Source organism: Diceros bicornis, chromosome 37 (genome assembly GCF_020826845.1).
Source record: "Diceros bicornis minor isolate mBicDic1 chromosome 37, mDicBic1.mat.cur, whole genome shotgun sequence".
Lineage (NCBI taxonomy): Eukaryota > Metazoa > Chordata > Mammalia > Perissodactyla > Rhinocerotidae > Diceros > Diceros bicornis.
Window position 1 is genome coordinate 8722956 of NC_080776.1, and position 22740 is coordinate 8745695.

Sequence of the window (22740 nt, forward strand, 5' to 3'; positions counted from 1 at the left end):
CTGGGGACCAAGCCCTCAGAGGTGCTGGCCAGGAGTGTGGGGTCCCGCTCAGCCTTGAACAAATAATAAAGAGAATCAGTGAGGGTTTGGAGGGAAAAAAGCACTACTCCTGTTGGCTGAAGCCAAATGATTCATCCTCTCTGGGCCTCAGTTTCCTTGTTTGTAAGACGGATTGGACTAGTGATTTCTAAGGCAGGGGTTCTAAACCAGAACCTGTGGTCCATCTCTACCCCCCTATATGCAAAATTGTGTGTACATATACAACTTGGAGGGGAAGAGAGTTCACAGTGCTCATGTGCTTTTGTAAAAGGTCCATGATGCAGAGGTCACGTGCTGCTGCTCTGAGCGGATCCTTAAGCAATACTGCAGGGTTGAGCCTTCACCAGCCTGTTGCATCCACCACCAGCAAGTGCTGGGGCAGTGTGTTTGGTTACCTTAGAAAGTATGGAAGAACACGAAGGTAGGAAGTGGATGCTTTGGACAGAGCCAGACCAGTACCCCCAGAGCTGACACCTTCAAGTGAAGAAAACCGAGCCAAACAGGGTTTTAACTTCTAAACATAAAACTTTATTACATTTCTAGTTATGTCCTTTGTGTGATATATTTAGGACCAAGTCCTTACTAGAGAAGTCCTAATTATACCCGTGGGCTGATCTGGTTTCCACCCCCACCCGACAGAGTGACCCTCGCCCCACTCCCCATTCCAGCGTCAGGCACTTGGTGTCACAAAGAAAGCAGTAGCTGGCTGGAGAGAGAGGGCTACCATCCCCCAGCGCGCGTTAAGAACAGACTGAGAGGGGAGGTGTCCTTCCTCTCAGGGCCCTCCCCGGGTTAGCAGAAGGAAAGAACACGAAAGTTTCTATGGCCGCCACAGTAGGCTTCCATATCCCTCAGACTGGGTGGGGGACCCCAAGGCATTTTCTCTGCCCCCACCCCAGTCTCTCCTCACCCTGGTTACTTCCTGGCCACACTTAGGATCCTACAGACCACCCCATCTCCTAACCTGTGCCCCTCACTTTCTGCTCTGAGTAGCCTGAGCCCAGGAAGCAAGAAGCCCCTCAAGCAGAGACCTCAGAAGCACCAGGGAGGCCCCAGGCAGCTCTGAAGAATGGGGCCCCGGGGCTGCAAACGGCCTGCTCTCTCCATCATCCCCACGAGCCATGAGGAAGCCCAGGGTAGATGCCGCTCTGTATTGGCCCCCATGCTTGACTCTGCTCGCTCTCCTCTTCCTCCCCCGCCCCTAACCCAGATAAACAGTATATACATGCAGTCGAAAGAGGGGTTGAAGCAGGGGACCCCTGGGCACAGATCTCTTCTACCTTCCTGAGCTGGAAGGTGCCAAGGCTTGCCAAAGCAGTGCAGGATAATGGCCTATGAGTCCAGGAGGCTGGGGACAAAGCACTCTGGCTTTGTTGGGAGGAAACAGCTCCAGCTGCAAAGCCCAGAGCCTGGGGCAGAGGTGGGAGAGGCCACCTCATCATCTTGATGTCACTTCTACCTCTCACATTCCCTGTTAGCTACAGAACAGGCTCTTTTTTATCCCTCCCCTTCCAACCCCAGCTGCTAAGAAGAATTTGGTGCCACATAGTGGGTGGAGGGAGGAGGCACATCTTCAGCCTAGTCCCTGCTGAGTCCACCGAGGGCAAAACTTAGCCCCCAGTTCCTCCAGCCCCAGCAGGTATCTACACATCCACAGCCAGAGAGGCCACCCACCCCAGGACAGAAAGGAAACTGGGCGTATGACTTGAGGGGAAGGAAGGGGGTCTGAGGCCCACACCCCGGGCACAGGGCCCAGCCCTCTAGGGAAGGGAAAGCCCAAGGTGGGGTGGAACAGGGGGTCCTCCTTAATTGCGATCCCCCACCAGCTGCAGCACAAAGGTGAAGATGTAGACGATGTCCGTGTAGATCTGCAGGGCGCCGGTGATGTAGTCCTCCGGGCTGATGGTGTGGCGCCGGTTCCCCAGGACCAGCTGCGTGTCGTAAGCCAGGAACTGCAGGGAGAGGGACGCCACGAGTGAGGGCCCAGGGGCTCAGCGGCCAGAGCTCACTTCTGGTCAGCAGCTCTGTCCTGGGAGCCTCCGTGCCATGCAGTGTGCTCAGCGGCCACGTTAGTGAACAGCACAGAACACGGTCTCCACCCTCCAGCAGGTCCCAGTTAGGGAGACAGCCGCACCGGCTCTGTGACATGGCCTGCTGAGCGTTCTGTAGCAGGAGGTGTGAACGAGACGGTGGGAACGCCCAGGAAATCAGTGCTGCAACCTCTCGACAGTGGGAGAGGGAAGGGCAGCTGTGGCCCCACTTCCTGACCCCAAAGCAGCCTAAATTCATGCTCCATCCACCCGGTGCCTCCCCTCCAGCCCGTCAGTGCCCCTTCCCCTTCCTAGAGGGGGCGAGCCTTACTCACCAAGGTGAAGCAAATGGCCCCCAGAGCAGCATAGACCATGTGGAGCCAGTAAATCTGGGGAGAGGGACAGAGATGGCATTAGAAGTCTTAGCAAAGCATAGACCAAGGCAGGCCCTCAGGACCAGCTTTCCCCGGGATTCCGGCATCCGAGTTGGGAGAGCATGACGCTAGCTACCTGAGAGGGCTACTCTGCCTTCCAGATCCTGGAAGAAATTAAGAATGGTAACATACTTGGCAGAGAAAACAAAGGCCATCCTCTAATGGCCATGTAAAGCAAATCTCCAAAGTTAGTTAAGGTACAGAAGTGTCCACTATACTTCTGGGAAAAAGAAGGGGGTGGAGTTATAGCTCTGGGAGGGGCAGACAAAGGCATGCACTGGTAGAAGAGCCCCATCCCTGTTCCCCCAGCATGGTCCGCATTCAACAGAGTGGTTCCCGCAGCCCAGCCTGGGAGGGACTGACTAAAGAAGAGGGCTGGGAGGGAAGCCTCCAACCGCCCTGATGAATATCAGCATCAGGGAGCACCCCCAGGGCGGCCCTGCTCAGCAGCCCTCCAGGTGCCCGGCGACAGAAGGGTAAGGCCAGCCAAGGTCAAGTGGGCAGGCGGCCCCCTGTTCATACACTTCCCCTTCCAGCCTGTGCTCCCGTCCCCGCCAGGAGGCTCCCTCAGCCTAGGGGCCTCACGCTCTCCCCCTGGAAATCGAAGAGGAGTCGGATACAGTGATCCCTAAGTCCCTTCCCTCCAAGCCATCTTCTTGCACCTTCTCGGTCCTCTGCATTCCTCTCCCAGTCAGCCTCCTGGTCTCAGCTGTCAGACAGAGCTCACCCACTCCTCCCCACAGGAATTCCATGATGCTGTCCAGGGCCTCAGGTGCAATGGCTCCCAGGGCCTCTGTCTCCAAAGAAAGACTATACCCAAAGGACGGCGCTTTAGCATTGGTGCCTTTGCTAGCTAGTCGAGAGGTTCTGGAAGCAGAGCCTGCCCGGAGACCTGTGGGGCCTGCTACACCTCGCTACACAGAAAGTCTTCTGAGCGCTGGGTTCGCTGACCCCAGCCCTCCCAGGATACTCACATATTTGAAGGACAGCACGATGGCAGTGACAATCCCAGTCACCATGAGCACAATCCCCAGGACACAGAAGAGGCCTGTGCACGAAGTGAAGTCCACCTGCCCGGAAGGGAGGAGGAGGCGCCTGTCAGACAAGCGCCACGCCTAACAGCCCAGCCAGACGGGCCCTGCCTCCCCCCGCCAGAGGGTCCCAGTGCTGCCTCCTGGGGGGCAGGCGAGTGACCGTGACATTCCAAGCACAGACACAGGAAGCAGTTTGTAGGTGTAGATATGAAGGGAAGGGGATTAGGGTCTCTCAGGGAAGTCACCCGGGTAGGGGTCTGGGCCCTCCCAGGCCTGCTCAAGGGCCAGGTCTGTACAAGAAGGGGGTGGCGCCAGGAAGGCCCTCCGTGCCCTCACCTTGGTCTGAAAGCAGAAGATGGTGACTGAAATGGACACCACGGCAGTGATGATCATGGCGATGATGACAGCTTTGGTTTCATACACACTGCAGGGAAGGAGTTAGGAGAGGCCAGAGGCATAAGCCACTCATGACTGACTTCAAAACCCCGCTTCCAGAAGGACCCTGCCCAGAATCCACCCCTGCAGATGACTCCCGCCCAGGGACGCCCCACACCCCATAACACACACTTCCCAAGAGCACGCTGGTTGTCCCTGAATGTACCTGGAGATGGTGCCTGTCATGAAGCCCAAGGCCAAAGTCTGAGGGAAGGACAGAGACAAGAGGGAGACACTTAAGCAGAAGGCGGGGCTGGGCAGGCGTGGTCACAGTGGCTCGCCAGAGCTGGGGGAAATGTGACAGTGGGCAAGAGGCAGCCACCCAGGAGACCAAGGGCAGGGATCAGATCAAGTGGGAGAAAGCCAGGGCCGTCTTCCACAGTGGGGTCCCCATCCGTCCCTGGGACCAGCCCTCCCTCACACCATCTCCACTCCCTCCCTCGACCCTTCTGGACTTACAAAGATGGTCAACAGGATAAGGTTCCATGGGAAACGGCGTCTGAAGGGAAAGAAACCATGATTAAGTGACTTGGGGCCAGCCAGGCATCCGAGGCTCCTTTAGAAGGAGGTTCTTGGGGCTGGCCCCATGGCTTAGCGGTTAAGTGTGCATGCTCTGCTACTGGCGGCCCAGGTTCGGATCCCGGGTGCGCACCGATGCACCGCTTGTCAGGCCATGCGGAGGCCACGTCCCACATACAGCAACTAGAAGGATGTGCAACTATGACATACAACTATCTACTGGGGCTTTGGGGGAAAAAAAAAGGAGGATTGGCAATAGATGTTAGCTCAGAGCCGGTCTTCCTCAGCAAAAAGAGGAGGATTAGCATGGATGTTAGCTCAGGGCTGATCTTCCTCAAAAAAAAAAAAAGGAGGTTCTTGATTCATGTGCCTAGAGAATTAGGCCTTGACTTGGAGGGAGGCTGGCACGGCCTTTGATACCTGCTTAGGTGTTCTACGCAGGGACAACAGGGGGCAATGGGACAGACCTGGGCTGTGGAGCCACAAAGACCTGGATTCGTTTGCAGCTCTTACACTGAATACCTGTGTGACTGTGAGAAAGTTACTCAGCCTCTCTGAGCCTTGGGTTCTTCCTACTGGCTAATGGTTAAAATGCTACATATCTTGCAGGGCCACTGTAATAATGCTACACAGGTAATAGATCTCACACACGCATGCTACATTATACACACCTGAAGTAGCTGCCTGCCACCCCTTCTCATTGTCTACATCCCTGGGACTCACCTGGGTCCCTGGCAGCAGGCAAGGGTCAGGTAGGTGACCAAAAAGACAGCACTGGGGAGAAAGAGATGAGGAAGTCATCTCCAGGCCCAGCCTGGCAGCACCCACGGGCTGGCAGGTTGGAGTCCCAGAGCTATGTGGAAGTCTGAGGGGAAGCGACCCAGTAGGACAGGACTCCCCCAGCCTGGGGCGTGACGACCTCTGTAACAGGGGGTTGGCCAGAACAGACAGGCTCCCGGAACACGGGGGCCAATCTGCGTAGGCATGTTGCCACCAGCTCCGCACCGCCTGCTCCCAGGGGCTCTGTGATGGGGCACTCCTCACTCAGTCACACACACCCACAGGTCCCTGCACAGCTGGCAACGTGGAAGGCCCGTCACAAATAGTATTTTGACCCCTGCCCTGAGCAGAGCTGGTCAGTTGTCGCCCCTCCTCTCCATGCCCCCGAGCAGAGAGGAGCCCAGACTCACTAGGATATGTAGTAGACAAACAGGTTTCTCCTCACGAACTCGCTGACCGGACTCCTGTGGAGCAGGGGAAGACAAGAGAGGTGTCACACCATGGCTGGTCTGCCTCCCTGCCAGGTCCCGCTGGGCAGCCTGCTGCTCCATCGTCTCTAATCGCCCCGCATCCAGACACCTCTTCCAGTCCCCAACCCACACTCCCAGTCCCTAACCCAGAGCCCTGGGCCAGGACCCCAGCGCTGGCAGCAGTGGGGCGGAGAGGCCTAGGGACTCACACAAAGGTGAAGACAGCAATGATGGCCACCGTGATGAGCAGCTGGATGGAGATGATGGTGTAAACCTAGAACACAGACGGCCGGGGCAGCACGGGTCACATCCCACACCCCTGCCTCTCCCCAGACCAAGGAGCCCAAAAGACCCTACCACCAACCCCTCCCCATCTCCGTCTTTCAGAGGTGGGGAGGGGGCTCCTTCTTAATGTTGAAGGACCTACTCTTTGTTCCCACTCGAGAGCCCCCCTAGCTGCAGCCAGGCCGAGAGGGCCCCCCCCCAGTGAGGAGTCTGGCTCAGACACTACACACCCTCAGAGCCGCCCCCACCTCCAGCTGCTCCTTGCCCTCCTCCCTCCCTGTCCAACACCAGCCTCACTGCACTGCAGGTGTGGCCCCGCCTCTACAGCACTTCATTCTGACAGCTACCGGGGATCTGTCTACTCTGAGCAGGGCCTGTGCAGACCTGAGACGGGGAGGGGTGGGCTACGAACGAGTGTGGTCATTCCTGGCTGCAAGTTGCTTACAGTCTAACAGGAGAAAGAAGTTTGCAGAGGGCAGAACCCTGGCAGAGCCCGCCCAGATTTTCCCAGATTGAATCTGTCCCCCCAGAACGAGGTCAAGGAAGAGGAGCAGAAGGCGGGCAAGCACGGGTTAGAGGAGCTGGGGCCCCGTGAGGGAAGGGCGGAGCTGGGGGAGCCTGGGAGGCAGCAGCGCGTCTGCATGGGAATGAGTGCCCCCCTTCGCACAGCCCAAGGGGCCCAGGTACCTGCCTCCCCGCCCACGTCTCACCTTTCGGATGAAGGCGTGTCGGACTTTCCTGTCATCCCACTCTCCGGCCCCAAAGCTGTCACTCACTGCTCTCTCCTCCCTGTCGTAGCCCCCACCTGGGGACAGATCACATATGACCAACTGAGGACCTGGGGCATGTGGCCTCAACCCTAAAGCCCCTGTGACATTGTCTCAAACAAAGTCTCAGGTCTTTCCAGCCAAAAGACAAGTGATACAGCTCAGGAACTCCTTGCCCAAGCCGGGTCCCCTACAATGTCCTCAGAGTGACCCAGAGCTGGCCTGGGCACCACCTGGAGCGTAGGCCCGTCACGAGGGGGCTTAGGCATGAGCCGTTCCATCAGCATGCATTTATCAAGGGCTCCTGGGTGCTCAGGTATGAACACACATGGTCGTGCCCTCAGGGGGCTGCAATCTGGTGAGGAAGCCAGGCAGGCACAGGGCTTGGAGCATCGGCCAGAGGAGCTGGCGGGGTCAGAGGAGGGGCTCAGGGATGGAAGGCCGGGAAAAGGAGGGTGGAAACACAGCACATGCGTGTGGAGGGTGAGAACAGAGTGTGAAGACTGATCTATATCAGGCCTTGCAGGGCCGGGCTCAGGGCAGACAGCTGTGTCAGGGGTACACATGCTCAGGAAGGGGCCTGGCTGTACACGTGACTCATTCACTGGTCTTCACACCAGAACGTGTACTGCCAGATGAGAGCTGGCCGAGGTCCAGGATTCCAGAGAGGCTGCAGGGGCTCAGAACATTCCTTGAATGCCTCCTTGGGAACTGCTTTCAAAATCCACATGTGAGCCACTCAGGAAAAATCTCACTGCGTTCTAATCTCATCTCATCTCTGACCAAACAGACCGTTAACCTGCCACGATGTTTATCAAACATCCAGATGACTGCTGGATAGTTACAAAAATCAGATATTACCGTAAAGGATGAGGATCTGTCAGCACTGAGAATATTTAAGACAAAAAAAAATGTGCTTCAGGATCCAAAGGCAGTTCCTAAGAAAGAAATGAGTCTGGATGAGGTGGCAACTGCCAAGTTCAGAAATGGAAATGGCCTCCTAAGGTCACCGCTCTGAAGTAATTAATTACTTTACCCAGCCACTTTCTCAGTGGGTAGGGAAGTTCCAGTGTGTGGCTTATGGACTCGATCTTCTTGGTGAATAAAGGGGCTAGCAGGTGGTTCGGTGCTCAGGGAGAGAGTAGGGAAGTAACAAAGATGGGCAAATGGAAGGAGAAATCTAAAGAGAAGATGAAGAAAGGGATTAACGGTAAGTCAGAAAGGAAGGAAAGGATGTGGCCTCGTGCTTGCTCCACATGCTGCCCCGCCCCCGCCCCCAGCTACCCTTCAGGGACTCACCGTAGTTCATGGCCGTCGGGTGGACGGGGGGCACGGGCTGTGGGTAGCCAGCAGGGTGACCGTAGCCAGGCTGAGGGTAGGAAGGGTAGCCAGGCTGAGGGTAGGGAGGGTAGGGGGGGTACCCGCCGGGCTGCCCGTAGCCCCCCGGGGGCGGGGGGCCAGGGTACAGGGGGTTGCGATCCTCATACGGAGGTGGGGCACTAGGGGTGGACATGGCCGCTCACGGGCTGAGGGGGACCCCCGCTGCTGGGACCTGAAATGAGACACAAGAAAAGCAGTCGTGAGTGCCCAGGCCCAGCTCACTCAGCCCAGTGCAGGCTGCCTCCGTGGAGAGGAGACCCTCGTATTTTCTCTCTCCATCACGGCGTGTCATTCTCGGCCCGCAGGCCATCCTCCCACCCCCATGGCCCCCAGCTCAGCCCCTGCCCCCTGCCTTCACGCCACCCTCCTGTGCACGGCCCTCTGCACTTTGGAGAGCAGGAGCCCAGAGCACTCACTGGGCAGCAGTGGGGTGACAGAGAGGAGTGGAGGCCTTGGGGACGCCCCTGTGCTCATTTAAGAAGGCCTTCTGGTGACCAGGGGAGAAGCTTGAAGGCCCCAGCAAAGCCTCTCAGTGAGTCACAGGGCCAGCTGAGAGCCATGGAAGGGGTCTGCCCAGCCCCCAGGGCAGCTGGCAGGAGCACCAGGCCTGGAAGGCAGAGCTGGGGAGGAGCCCAGGCCCAAAGTGGAGGGAGGAGGAGGCAGAGGGCAAGGAGCCGGCCCCAGGGCTAGAGCTGCCAGGCCAGGAGAGGCGGGCCCGAGGACAGTGGCAGGCTGAGTCAGGGGACGCCGAGAGGCCTGGGCAAGTGGTTGCGTGGGGCTGGCCGCTGGGGGCTGGGAGGCTGCACAAAAGGGCAGGCCTGAGACAGGACTTTCTGGTTCCTTCCAATAACAGCTGAGGTGTGGCCGATAGGCGTGTGGCAGCCTGTGGCTGCCACCACTCTCTTCATGGCCTTGCCAGGGAGCAGACAGTGCGAGCAGGACCCCAAAGCCCCGGGAGAGGGAGACACGCAATGTGAACCCCAGGGTCCCTGTGATTCCTGCCTGTGCCCCCAGGGCCGTGGCTAGTAGGGAGCAGGAGCCCTGAGGAATCGTGCCCCCAGATTCAGTCAGTACCTTCTCTGCGGCAGGAGCCCACAGCGGGGGGGAGGGGACCCCAGAAACAGAGCTCAAAGGGAGCCCCACGGGTACAGCCCACATGCTCAGTTCAGATGAGGAACCAAGGCCCGGAACCGTGAAGGGACTCCCCAGGACCCCAGAACTAGCAGGTTAATGGCACAACCAGAATCGAGGCCTCCAGGTCCTGGGTATGTGCCCTCTATATTATGCTGTGTTCTTTATGCCTCTTCTGCCAAATAAATTTCTTCCAGGCCTGCTGTTCCCCTCTGAGGTGGCAGGGATGGGGCTTAGGAAGGGCTAAGGAGGCGGTCCCTGGAAGGCCCCTATGTCCCTGGTAGGCACAAGCCTTGACAGAGTCTGGGCCCCCCGCGAGCACCTCCCAAGGGCCAGACCTTTAGGACCCCACAGGGAGGAAACACCCCCAGACCCAGGTCAGCGGACAGCCTCAGAGCCTCTGCTGGAAGGAAGAGAGAACCGGCTTCTCTTTTTAGGCCACCCTGCACACTTCAGAGATCAGATAAAGGACCGTCCCAGCTCTTTTGCGACAACTGGGATGATTCAGAGGGGAAGGTGGCAGCGAGGGGCCAGGAGGAAGGATCAAATACCAGGCCAGGTCTCTAAATGGGTTATTTTGAGGTAAGTTTTCTCCATCTTCCCAGAGTAAATGGACCAGACAGCAAGAAGGTGTCAGGTCAAAAATGAGACACCTTCCTGACAGTGAGGGTGTAACAGCCAACCAGGGCGACACGAGCGGGTCGTGGGGAAGGTCCAGCACAGCAGGACAGAGCACCCTGAGGAATTAGGAAGCGAAACCAAAAACTCGGCGTTGTGAGTTTAAAAACAGAGATATTAACTGTTTTTGAAAATGTTTTGGGCTTATGTAAGGGTAAATAAGTAGTTATAATACGCGAATCTCCTTGGTAGGCTTTTAAAACAGGAAGGAAGAGAAACTGAGCTCTCCTCCCTTGAGGCCAGAGGCCCCTTCTCCCTACAGGCTCTACCAGCCCCTCCAGAAACCCCCTGTCAACTCCACCAACAGAATGGAGTCCTGTTTGCAGGAGGAGGCAGAGGCAGGTCACGTTTGGAGGAGAGTTATCTGTCATTGTTCCCGTCACCTCAGCACCCCAGGCAGGTCTGACATCCACCATCGGGTGGCATACAGAGGTGAACAGGCTGAACACCGCCCCAGGGACACTGGCGGGAAAAGCCCCTGTGGTCAGAAGCCCCAGCTGGGCCAGCAAACAGTGATGTCGCCATGGCCTGGTCCTGTGGCCTCCTCAGGTGCCCCTCTGTGAAATGAGTGGGCCAGGTGAGCTCTGAGCTCATTTCCAGCTCTAACAGACTGCGATCCTGGGACTTATCTGAGGAAGCCGGCTGGCTACTCAAGGCCTGCCCTTTGCCCGGACAGCCGGCTGCCCCTCCCTCCTTCCTCTAAGCCGAGCCGGACAAACAGGTCCCTCCCCAGACCCCAGGGGCCGTGGCCACAGGGTCCAGGGTGAATCAGGGAGAGGAGGTCAGCCTTGGATGGGCCACCAGGACTCCAGGCTTCCACTCCAGCTCAGCGGCCGCTGATTCACAGACTCCTTCTGCACTCCCTGGCCCCTCCCTCTCACTCTCTGGCCTCAGAGGAATTCTCCAGTCGACCTGCCTGCTGGGAACACAGCAGGTCACAGTCCAGTTCTCTGGGGGCTCAGCCACCAACCCGTGCTCACCAGACACCAGCACTGACCACTTCACCTCACTAGGCCTCAGCTTCTCCACCTGGAAAATGGGTTTAACACTGTAATAGTACCCTCCACAGAGTGGCTGTAAAAATTAAATGAGAAAATACACAGAGAGCCTAGAACAGTGCCTGACCCCTGATAGATAGTAAATGTTGGCTATTTTTAGTTATTATTTCATTAAACCCTTACAGTAGCCCAACAGTGTGGAGAATGTCATTATCCCCATTTACAGATGAAGAAATAGACGCTTAGAAGAATTCAGTCACTTGCCCAAGGTTGGTTGGCTGGGGTGTGATGAAGACTTGAGCTGGCCCCACTACAGAGCCCATGCTCTTAAACGCCCTACTCTGCTCCCTCATGGACACCCCGTCTGTCCAGACCGCTCATCACTTCTCATGGCTTCCCGTCCAAGACCCCCTAATGACAACAGACGGCTTACACAGCAAGCACACGCCGAACCATTCACCCCTCCATAATGCCCCTGCTTCCCAAAACCCGGGCAACAGCCAGGAGGGGAAGAGAGCGGTCAGAGCTAGAGGTTCTCAACTGTCAGAGCTGAAAGGAGACTCGCTCATCCGAGGCAAGCCAGCCCCCTTGCTCTACCAGCCAGACAGCCACGTGCAGGGAGGCAGACTGACCCATCCTTGGTCACAAAGCTGGGCCTGGGCCAGGACTACATCCCAGCTCTCTGGTACAGAGACCTGGGCGCAGGAGAGGGAGAGAGCGTCCGGGCCAGTCAGCCACACTCACCTCTGAGCAATGCCAGCCAGCCAGGAGCCTCACGCCCAGGGCTGCCAGCGCTGGCAGCTGCTGAGCCTGTTCCCTGGCTACTGCCCGACCTACATGAGGCCCCTGGCCACTCTCATGTCATCAAGGATGACTTTTAGGGCTGGCATGTGCCTGGGGAGTGGGGAACAGAGGAAGTGGGCAGTGTTGACTTTCCTAGCTATGACTAAAGGTGGGAGCTGGAGAATGTAGAGTCAAAAGGGGAGGAGGAGAGAGAGGAGGAGGTGATCCAGAGACTGAGGATGACTGATGCCCAAAGAGTAGAAACCAGGAATCAGGCTGTCTGGGCTCCGCTGGTAGCTGGTGGACGGGCTTGCAGTCTCCAGGGGCTAAAAGGACCTTTAAGGTTCCCCACTGGAAGCCTGAATTGTCCTAAAACACAGTAGGCATTCAGCTTCTACTGAACACAACCAGCAGCAGGGAGCAGCCTGAATCATTAGAACATTCTTCCTCACAATGCCTGTTACCAAGACATTCAGACTCTGCCCCCTCCTTGCCACATTACAGATCTAAGCTTGCTCCCCATTCGCACGGCCCCACCCCCCCATCAGGAAGGAGCCAGAACCTCTCCTTTCTCCTGCAGGATGCCCAGACCCAGCCATCACAGCAGCCCAGCGAGTGGGCTCAAACGCAGGACTTGTTGGCTGTCGAGGTTTCCTGATGCAGCCGTGGGGAAACATCTTAGTGTGGCCACCATGCTCGCAGCCAGCTGAGGCCCAGGCTCAGGCTCCCCTGGGGGCATGTGACGGGTTAAGGCTCTGAGCTACTGGGGTTACAGCAAGAGGGTGTGTGTGTTGGAGGGAGGGGCGGAAGGGAGCAGCTGACTGGGCCAGGCAGCCTGCCTGCCTCCCTGCCAGGAACGGATGCCCGGATGCCAGAATGGAAAGAATAGCTCAGAGTGCGCATCTCAGGCAACCCCACCCAGCAGGCGCAGCACAGCCCTGGCCACGGGGACCAGGTCCCTCCGACAGTCTCCTTACCACCCTTTTCCTTCACCTCCCCAACTCCCCCAGCACTCTCCTCCACACCCCAAGAAAACACTTCACCTCCTTCCCCAGCACACAGCCACCAGGGCAGAGGAGTAAAAAGACACACCCAGGAGTGTCCGAGCAAGTCACCAGGCCTGACACACACCCACCAAGGGGCCCAGAATCAACTTATCTTTCTGTCTGCCTGGCCTCTGGGATTAACAGGATGATGACGCTGAGGATCTAGAAACTGAAACGTCAGAGCTGGAATGGACTTTAGAAATCATCTGGTCACCTGACCGACAAGGAAACTCCTGAGCCAAGAAAGTTCCTGCCCCAGCCCACGACAGGCCCTCCTGGTCATGGGTTTGGCACTTCCATTCCCAGCCCTGCCCACTGTCTGAGAGCTCAGAGTAACAGACGCAAGCACACACACTGAGGCAGAGCCAGGGCAGGCCGCCCGTTCCCCCAGTTCCCTGGGCCTCCTGCTCAGAAACAGATAAGGCTGCCAACCCGTGACTCCATTCCAGCCTCCCAGTCTCCAGCCAGGGCCTGCCTCTCTCCAATCAGACTGAGAGGGGCGACTCCAGTCTCTGAGGAAGGGAAGCCCCCCTGGAGAGCCTGGGAGGACCCAGGCCCCCCAACTCCCCATCGCCCTTCTCTGAGGGTTAGAACTGCGTCATCAGTACAGGTAATCTCGGAGACTCCAGCCAAGTTGGTGGTCAGAAGGCCTGGGAGTGCAGATAAGGGAAGAGGAAGCCATTAACTGAGGCTGGATATGCTTCAGAAACACAGGCCCTATCCACCGCCTTCTTTGTGTCCATCTCCCCTGCCTTTTCGTCAGACTTCAAGGTTAGGACGGGGGAGAGGCAGACAGATAATTAACAACCCACAATGGAGCAGGGAGACAAACCCTTCCCTGCGGTGGGCAGGGAAGGAAGAGAACAACTTAGGATAGTAAGTACCATGTACTTACCACTGGGTACTACAGCACATCTGAAGTACTGTGTACTCACTACTGGTATTAAGGCCCCATCTGAGCCTCACAATGGCCCTGTGAGGTGCATATTCTTATCCCCACTCTACAGATGAGAAAACTGAAATTCACAGAAAACCAGGTCTAAGGTCCCACAGCAGGTGAACAGCAGAGATGGGTTTGCACTCAGATCTGACGTCTGATCTTAACGTTCATGCCCTCTGCTTTTACACCTGCCCGGAGCAGAAGCCCCCAGGCACCTCATGAGTCAGCTGTGTGAACAGGCCAGCCCCTGGGGCGGGCGAGGTAGTAACAACCTTTGTTGTAGATACCAATCCCTTGTCCCTTGCAGCAAGTCCATCCATGCCGGAGCCCTGGGCTAGGAGGCAGGGGCTGAGTTCTTGTCCTGGCTCTGGTCCTGACTCCACCGTGTGAGTCAGGGTAGGCCCCTTCACGTCTCTGGACTCAATTTTCTCATCCATAAAACAAGTATCCTGAACCAAAGATCAAAGCCCACTCCACCCCAAACAGTCCCTGGTTCTGAATGAACAGCCTAGCAGACCAGAACAGAAGGCCTCAGGGCAGAACAATGGGCTTCCTAAACAATCCACGCTGGGGTCACGACCGGTGTGAAACTGGTCTGGAGGACTCTGCAGAGGCAGAGGCACATGGCATGGGTGTGTTCTGGGCATGGGAGTGGCCATAACCCCCTTTCCCCACACACTGCCGCCATATTGCCCTCTGGACCCCACAGCCAGCATCTCCTGGGGCTCACGTAGCCAGAGTCTGCTGAGACACAGCGTAACTCCGTAGAAAAGACAGAGTACGAGGCAGGAAGTCAAGATTCCCAGGTTCAAGTTCTAACTCTGCCACTAACTAGTTGTGGAATCCAGGCAAATGACCTCCGTTGGCCTCCCTTCCCCCGAATTCAGCCCACGTGGGGGAGAGGAGGAGGGACTAGTTACCAGGAACCAGAGAGCGGAGAGCTAGCCAGGCATTTCCCAGACTGCTCGAAGAACACTGCCCCAGGAGATGTTAAGGAGGAGCTCTGGAAAACAACCCACAGCCCCTTTTGGAAATTTACAAGGCACCATGGCCTATGAAGCCTCTAAGAGGTCCTGCAGGGAGCACACCTGCTCCGTGCTCCTTCAGACTTCCTTCAGCCTGAAACATTATCAGGGCACACCTAATTAAAATCCTGTGGGATGCTGACCAGGCCACATCTCTTTTACAGATAGACCCAACCCTGAGAATGATTCACATCCTAACTCCTCATATCTCAAAACCCCTGTCCTTACACCTAGTGCCTCAGAGCAGTCACATTAAGCACCAGGCATACACCTCACTCTCAGAGTCAGCTCAATGCCAGGATCCTCCAGGACGGTCCTTCCTCTCCTCTTCCCCCCACGCCCGGCACAGACAGCTGCTATTATCATCTCCACATGGGACTGACTGCCAAGGGCTGGGGGACATCTCCAACTAGCATAGAACCAGGAGGCTGGCATCCCCTAACATCACCTTTATGTAATGGGAAAAAAATGCAAATCATTATCTACCGGAATAAGGACTCATTCTTATCTTCCTCCCTGACCAGTGCACTGAGTGTCCTCTAGGTGCTTGGCACTGTGCCCTGTGGACTTCTGGATATCCTTTTTACTTCCAAACAAGACTCAAGTTTTGGCCTAGAATCCCAGAATCTTAAGAGTTGGAAGATTCCATCAAGACCATCCCCTCCAGGGTGTTCCCAACAGAATCCTCCAGAAAGCCCACATCAGGTTAACCATATTGTTAGCAGAGGCCTTCCCAGAGAGCTGTAGGAGCTTCCACCCTCTGGACCTCCCAGTGTGTCCCTTCTCTGGGGCTTCTGCTCTCTCTGAAGGGCCCAGGGTGAGAAGTTTTGGGGATGGAAGTGCTCTGAGGTGGATGGCTTCCAGCTGAGGCCCCGTACCCATGGGAGGAGGCTGAGCTGAGGCGGCTATTACCTCAGCTCATGACATGAGCTTCTCCCCATACTTAACATGTAACCCGTCATTACTGCTCTGACTTGCTCATTTTTACAAGTGAGGCCCTGAGGTCATGCCACAAGAAGTCAGGGCCTTTGACACTGTGTGGTCCCACCATTTCCAAGCTACAAACTGGGTCTCTGCCTGGATCCTCATGACTGGAGAGACAGAGAGAGCAGGCAGGTGAGGAGGAAGTATGGCTGCCCTTTGCCCCAGACCAAGCAACCCCAAAGAAGCAGCTGGCTCCCCTGCCACCACTGGCCAGGCCAAAGGCGCCAGCTTTGAAACCAAAGCTCACCAGTGAGATGAATATTTCAGAGCCCAGAGAACTGGACACCTGAGGGACCTTCCATGACAGCCGGCTCGGACCCTGGCTCCCAGGGCTACCCCCACCTATCCCACATCCAGGTTCCTCAGGTAGAACCCCAGCCCCTGGGTACCACACACAGTGGGTGAGAGGGCTTGGAGACCCCCAGAGGACAAGAGCTGATGCAGAACCCACAGAGCAGGGCAGGCCTCCCAGCAGCCTCCCTTTCCCCGCCCTCCCATGTCCCCTGGCTCCTTCCCAGTCTCCACTGGTTTGCTTTCCCCTTTCCCATTTGCAGGCTCGGTTTTCACTCTGACCCAAAGAGGCCAGAAGGAGGATGGTACTTTCGTGTAGCTTTCTGAACCCAGCCTGGGGACAGTGGCTAGAAGTAGGCATGCTGAGGCAAAGTCATGGTGACAGCGGTGGCCACTTCCCCACGCCAAGGACGTGGGCTGCTCACTGCTTCTAGAGTCTATGAGCTAGGATCCCCTTTCCCCACTCACTCAAATACTCATTCACCCGTCTACACCAAGGCTGGCACCATGGCGTGCAGGGACAACTTGGGGCCAGGGCCGGGCCCTGGGCCGCCTCCCCTCCCCCCACCAGCTGAGAGCCCTGACAGCCCTCATCACACGCACAGCTGGCCACTCTGGGGCTGGCCCTGGGGACACGCCCTGCGACAGTCGTGCCAGAAAGAGGGGGACCTGACACCCTCAGATCCCGGCCCCCTCGCCGGTGCCCACAACCCGCTGCTCGGCTCCCAAGCTAAACAGGAGCCCCTCGCCCGCCGCGGGCGCCCGGGAAAAGGTCAACTCCAGCGGCGACGGCGACAGATCCCCGCGCGGGCCGGCCCGCCGCGCACTCCCGGAAAGTTTGGGGCCCCGGCCCAGCGCCGCCCCAGCCCCGGTCCAGTCCCCGCCGGCCCCGGGCTTGCCTGGCGCTCCCGACGGCGCGATCCGGCCTCCTGGCGGGCGAGTCCGCGCCGCCTGGGCTGGGCTGGGCTGGGCTGGGGCTCCGCGCCCCGCCCCGTCGCTGCCCCGTGGGGCGGGGCCTCGGGGCGCCGCCAGGGGGCGCCGGGGGCCTCCCGGTCCCGCCCGCCTCCGCCGCTTCCCGCGCCTCCCAAGGCCCCGACGACTTGCTAGTATTCTCAGGTTTAAAAGGAATACGTGCTCATTGATGGAAACTTACAAAACCCCAAAGTACAGGATGAAAGCACTTCTCCCCACCCCCTCCCGCCTCCCAGCGGGAAGCGCTTACTTTTGGTATTTCTTTGCCTTTTTATCTGTGCATTTTACTTGTTTTCCTAGAGGGGGGTCATATGGCATCATGTTTTGTTTATGGCTTTTCTTTTACTTAACATTTATCATGAACGTTTTCCTTGTCACTCAATATTCTTCAAAAGCACGATTTTAATGCCGCGAAGTGTACTATCACACAGCTCTGCTGATTTATAAAGTCAATTTCCTACTGGAGGACATTTAAATTGTTTCCCATTTTTTCACTATTAGACATAAATCCGTGAGGAACATCCGTGACAATTCCATGCTTTTAAGCCAAACGTACTTTTCAAGTTTAAAACTTCGAACGTTCAAACGTAGAGATGGAACTTAGAATCTCTGTCCCTGGGAACTTGAAGTTACTTCCAGGAAAGCACGTGTTTTCGAGTCAGAAGCCCCGAATTGGGATGTAGATTACCAGTGCACAATACTGGGTGGGGGCTTTGCACCTGTCATCTCAACCCTCACAGCCGCTAATGGAAGAATGTGCTAATAGTTTCATTTACAGTTGAGGAAATGGTTCTGGGAAGTTTTGAAACACTGCCCATTTCGTACATCCAAAGTCCATGTTTTTTCCATTACGTCAAGGCTGCCGGGAGCCGAATGCTTTATGTAAGGTGCTTATCTCATGCTGATAGCCACAGATCAGCCTGCCCACTGAGCGTCTTTCACAGCCTGTTGACACTTTTCCTTTTTGATTGGCCAGGGGTTAACACAGCTACAAATGAATGCAGCTAGACAACCAAGGCAACCTGTGCACCTCCTGTCTCCAGACCCTTCACTAAGCACCTTTCTGTGTGTAATTATCTCTGGTGGCCAGTCCGCTCTTTCATAGAACAAGACTTAGGAAGGAGGGGCCCATGGACTTCTCTGGAAGCTCATTGGCATACTAAGCAGGAGCGAAAGCATTGTGCTTCCTAGTAAGCATAGTAAACAAAGTTACCACTTAGATTGTGTATTTCAGACCAATTAAAATAGAAATGTTTTTAAAATTGCCTCCCCCACCGCCCCACACACCCCACACACAGACACACTGTGTATGTTTATTTGTATAGATAGATATAATTTAAGGAGGAGTTACGTAGGGGGGCTGTTAGACATTATGGCGGGCTAGCTCCCCAGCCACCCCAACCCTGCAATGTAAGTTCAGTTCCTAGGGGACCGCAGACCCCATTATAGGAAGTCCCCTCTCAAACCTGAGCTGACCAGCAAGAGCCCACAGGAGCGAGTACAGCTCGGCTCCATTTCAGCCTCCCCCTTGATCACAGAATAGAGCCTAGAGGAACTGCAAGGCCCTGCAGAATCCAGCCGGATCTCCACACTCGGGCCCCTTCTCCAGGAAGCACCCTCCACTTTCTAGAACTGCCAGAATGGTCTCCAAGGAGATTCATTTTCCAGCCAGCAAGCACATCCGCCGCGTGGGAAAGTGGAATGTGGGGACACACACAGCCACACACAAGCCTTGCTGTGCGCTCTTTCTCCTGAGCCCATGTTGTGACCATGGAATCAAGATTGTACTTTTTTTTTTAATATTTTTATTTTTATTTATTTATTTTTTCCCCCAAAGCCCCAGGAGATAGTTGTATGTCATAGGTGCACATCCTTCTAGTTGCTGTATGTGGGACGCGGCCTCAGCATGGCCGGAGAAGTGGTGCTTCGGTGTGCGCCCGGATCGAACCCGGGCCGCCAGCAGCGGAGCGCACGCACTTAACCGCTAAGCCACCGGGCCGGCCCAAGATTGTAATTTTAAAAGAACATCTGAAGCACCTGGCCCGTGGCAACAGTTCACAGTAGGCGTTCAATAAACGATATCTCCTTCTCTTGACCCCTTATCCCTGGATAAAAGGGATAAGGGTCTTATCTGTAAAACCCTTAGCAGATTATTAATTAAGCCCCACTGTCTGCCAAGCAGACAGGAATTTCTGGTTCTGGAGATGAGAAGCTGAAGGACACAGCCCCTGTCCTAAGAAACTCACAGTCTAAGGGAGATGGTAAAAGACCAATCACAATTTTGTCAGTTGACAAGTGCTGCGATAAAGAAGTGTTCACGGGGCCGGCCCCGCGGCTTAGCGGTTAAGTGCGCGCGCTCCGCTACTGGCGGCCCGGGTTCGGATCCTGGGCGGGCACAGACGCACCCCTTGTCCAGCCATGCTGAGGCGGTGTCCCACATACAGCAACTAGAAGGATGTGCAACTGTGACATACTTCTATCTGCTGGGGCTTTGGGGGAAAAAAGGAGTTAGCTCAGAGCCAGTCTTCCTCAGCAAAAAGAGGAGGATTGGCTTGGATGTTAGCTCAGGGCTGATCTTCCTCACACACACACACAAAAAGTGTTCACATGGTTCTGTAGGACCCCAGAGAAAGGGACTCCTAACCCAGCTTGAGGTGGGGGCAAGGGGTGTTTCTGGAAAGGATCTTCAGAGGCCTGATTCCAGGGTTAGTGGGTGTTCAGGAATCAGGCTAGCCGGGGAGGGGCAGGTGGGGTTAGGGTTAGCAAGGGTTAGGGCCCCTGGCTCAGCAATCTAGGATTGGGCGGGGTGGGGTGGGAGTGGTAAGAAATCGGGCTGGGCAAGGAAACGGGGCCAGGAATGGAGATTTTACCCCGAGGGCAATGGGGAGCCATGAAACTGTCAACAGCCATCTAGAGGGAGGTTGGGAGGGTCGGGAGAGGCTTGGTGGTGCCCGTGGGGAAGGGCTGCCAGCTTCAGCACAACTTTTTGCATAAGTATGTCCCATTGTCCCATACAATACTGGGGAATGCTTATACTAAAAAACGTATTTGTTGCTTATCTGAAGTTCACATTTAACTGGGGGTCTTGTATTTTTCTGTCAACCCTGCCCTTAAGGAGGGCAAGTTAAGTCAAGTCAGAGGCAGCAGGAGGGGGGTCGGGAGGGATGAAAGGGCCCAGGCTGTAGTTTATATTAGGGGTGGGTAACCAAAGCTTAGTGACGGATGAGGTGGAGGGCGACTGGAAGGGTGGGCCCCCGGAGTGGCTCCCCTGGGGCCCAGGTGGCACCAGACGGGAGTGGATTGGGAAAGCTTAACTGGAGGGGTGGATCCAGAGACCTTTCTCCGCTGCTGGGCCCCCCAGCCCGGCCCCAAGGCTCCCCTAATCGGTCCTACAAATTCCTCCTGCAGTGTGCCTGATTACTTAATCTATTTATACATTACTCCACCCAAGAGATGTCTTTTCATTTATCACTAACTTGCTCAAAAAAGTTGCCTTTTTTCAGAGGACTTGGTATGTACTGAATGGAGGCCTTTAACCCAGCCTGGGGTAAATATGCCTCTTTCTCCCACTGGAGGGCGAGGACAAAGTCTCATTCATCCCTAGACCTCGGCACGGCCCTGCCCCATCATCTGCTGAATCCAACGAACTCTAATGCTCAAAACTGGGGTCAGAGCGAGGCTCTCGGGCCCAAATGACAAATATGCTAGGGTCGGGGGGAGGACATTAGAGCTCCTTCCCCTAAAAATTAGCCTTATTTTCCATACACGTTAGTTAGCACTTGCATCAAGAAGTAGGGGGTGGGAAGAATGATGGATCTGGGCGTCCCAGGAGGGAGGGTTTGTCCCAGCTTTGCCACTGACTGGCCATGAGGCCTGGGGCCCATCTCTTTATCTGGAAATGAGTCTAATCATACTGCCCTTCCCTACCTCCTACGATGTGAAGCCTCAGATGAAATCATCTGTGTGAAAGGCACTGAAAATGGCACGTGGTGATGTTAGCAACTCTACCAGCCTAGCTAGAACAGGAAGCAGGTTAGGTAAGAGTTCCTCCATCCCACAGAACCAGCCTGACATCCGCTGTGCTGTGTCCACACAGGGCGCTGCTTTCCCACCTGCCCTGATTGTCAGAATCACCCGAGGGGCTGGTGAAAACACGTCAATTCCCTTGGGGATACCTCTTTCTAGCCCTCTGAGTCGATTCCCTTGGGGACACCTCTTTCTAGCCCTCTGAGTCAGAATCTTCAGGGAAGGCAGCAACAAATGTCCCCGGGTGAACGCAATTATCAGCCAGCTTCGGTGCTAGACAGACCTGGGTTCTGTTCAAATCACTTTAGTGGCTATTTGACAGTGGGCATATTAACTTCTCTGAGCCTTGCTATCCTTATCCGTAAAAAGGGAGGTACTAAGATAGGGTAGTAAAGATTAAAAATAACAATTTTCAAGTGCTTGGGACATAGCAAAAACTGTCAGTTGTTGTTGGTGAGATAAAAGCCCAGAGATTCAGTAATTAGCATAACCTCTGTTTGGCCAGCAGTAGGATTTCATTTGGAAGATTAGACGGGACCCGGGTGGATGAATTTGCTGTAGCTCAGGAGGCCCAGGTTCCAGCCCTGTGCCCTCACGCCCCGCCCCCTGCCGCCGTGGACCTTGGCCTCTCAGTCATCTTGACCTGTTGGGGGATTCCGAGCTTTTGTAACCCACTCCTGGTCAGGGAGCCCTTCCTCATATTTCACTTGTATTTATCTAAACAACTCCACTCTCCAAAAAAGCCAACAGCCATTTCCTCTTCTCTTATTCCCACCCCGAGATAATAGCTGCCTGAGAACCTCTCGTTACCAATAACTGCGCCCCTCCATAATCTCAATTTCGAGCGCCCCAGGCTCTGACCACCATCTATCTCTGCGGCTCACGGACCCTCGACTCCAACAGCCCCGTGACCATATCAGGAAGGACAGTCTATGCAGGGTACCTCCTCTTCCCTATCCCTCCCAGCCCCGCTTCCCTCCTTAACCAGCGTAGATCCACCGTTAGAATCACTCCTCCCCTGGTTGCCGCTCTCCGCCTTGTGGCACCCAACAGGCAAACCCACAGCTCTGCACCCACACAGCTGAAGAGAGAGAGCAACAGGCAAGGGGCTGACCCACCTCACTTGGAGTTCACGAAGACTGAGGCTTTTCTCATCCGTTCATATTAACATCCGCATCCTGGTCATTCCTCCACACTTGCTCCAATCTCCCTCTCCGCAGCCTCCCTCTCAGCCTCGACCTTGCTTCCTGTGTCACTGAACAAAAAAAAGCAAGCAGAGAACTGCCCCCTGTATCTCCACTTGGCTGCCTAATAGGCGTCTGCTTCTCCAACTTTAATGTGCAAACAGATCACGTGGGGATCTTGTTAAAATGCAGATCCTGCTTCCGTAGGTTAGAGTGGGGCCTGGGAGTGCGTTTCTAACGAGCTACAGGTGATGCTCCTGCTGCTGTGTGGACCACACCTGAGTGGGGAGGTCGTAGGCATCTCAACCCTAATGTGTGCAACACTTAACTCCTAATCCCCACCCCTGTCTGAATAAGGATTCTAGCAGCTGCCTCCATCTCCATCAAGGATGCAAGATGCTCTGGAGGGGCTGGAAGGAGGGACATCAGAGGGAACTCCAGGGCTGCCCAGGTGGTGCAAGTGGTTAAGTGCACGACCTCTGCTGCGGGGGTCCGGGGTTCGTCGGTTT

General features: G+C 55.9%; 1 protein-coding gene across 2 annotated transcripts; it reads right to left on the reverse strand.

Annotated features, from left to right (window-relative positions):
* Positions 1 to 540: 540 nt before the first annotated feature.
* TMBIM1 (transmembrane BAX inhibitor motif containing 1) lies at positions 541 to 22325 on the reverse strand. 2 transcript variants are annotated; one of them, XM_058532978.1, is made up of 12 exons: positions 22166 to 22325; positions 8093 to 8345; positions 6737 to 6831; positions 5951 to 6015; positions 5682 to 5735; positions 5215 to 5265; positions 4432 to 4471; positions 4139 to 4176; positions 3874 to 3961; positions 3478 to 3573; positions 2405 to 2458; positions 541 to 1991 (listed from the first exon to the last, which is right to left on the reverse strand). In XM_058532978.1, the coding sequence occupies exons 2-12, from the start codon at positions 8304 to 8306 to the stop codon at positions 1845 to 1847; spliced, it is 942 nt and encodes a 313-aa protein (XP_058388961.1). In that variant the 5' UTR covers positions 8307 to 8345; positions 22166 to 22325; the 3' UTR covers positions 541 to 1844. The 2 variants fall into 2 exon arrangements, with proteins under 2 accessions (XP_058388961.1, XP_058388962.1); XM_058532979.1 differs by lacking the exon at positions 22166 to 22325 and adding an exon at positions 16949 to 17001.
* Between the last annotated feature and the right edge of the window lie 415 nt (positions 22326 to 22740).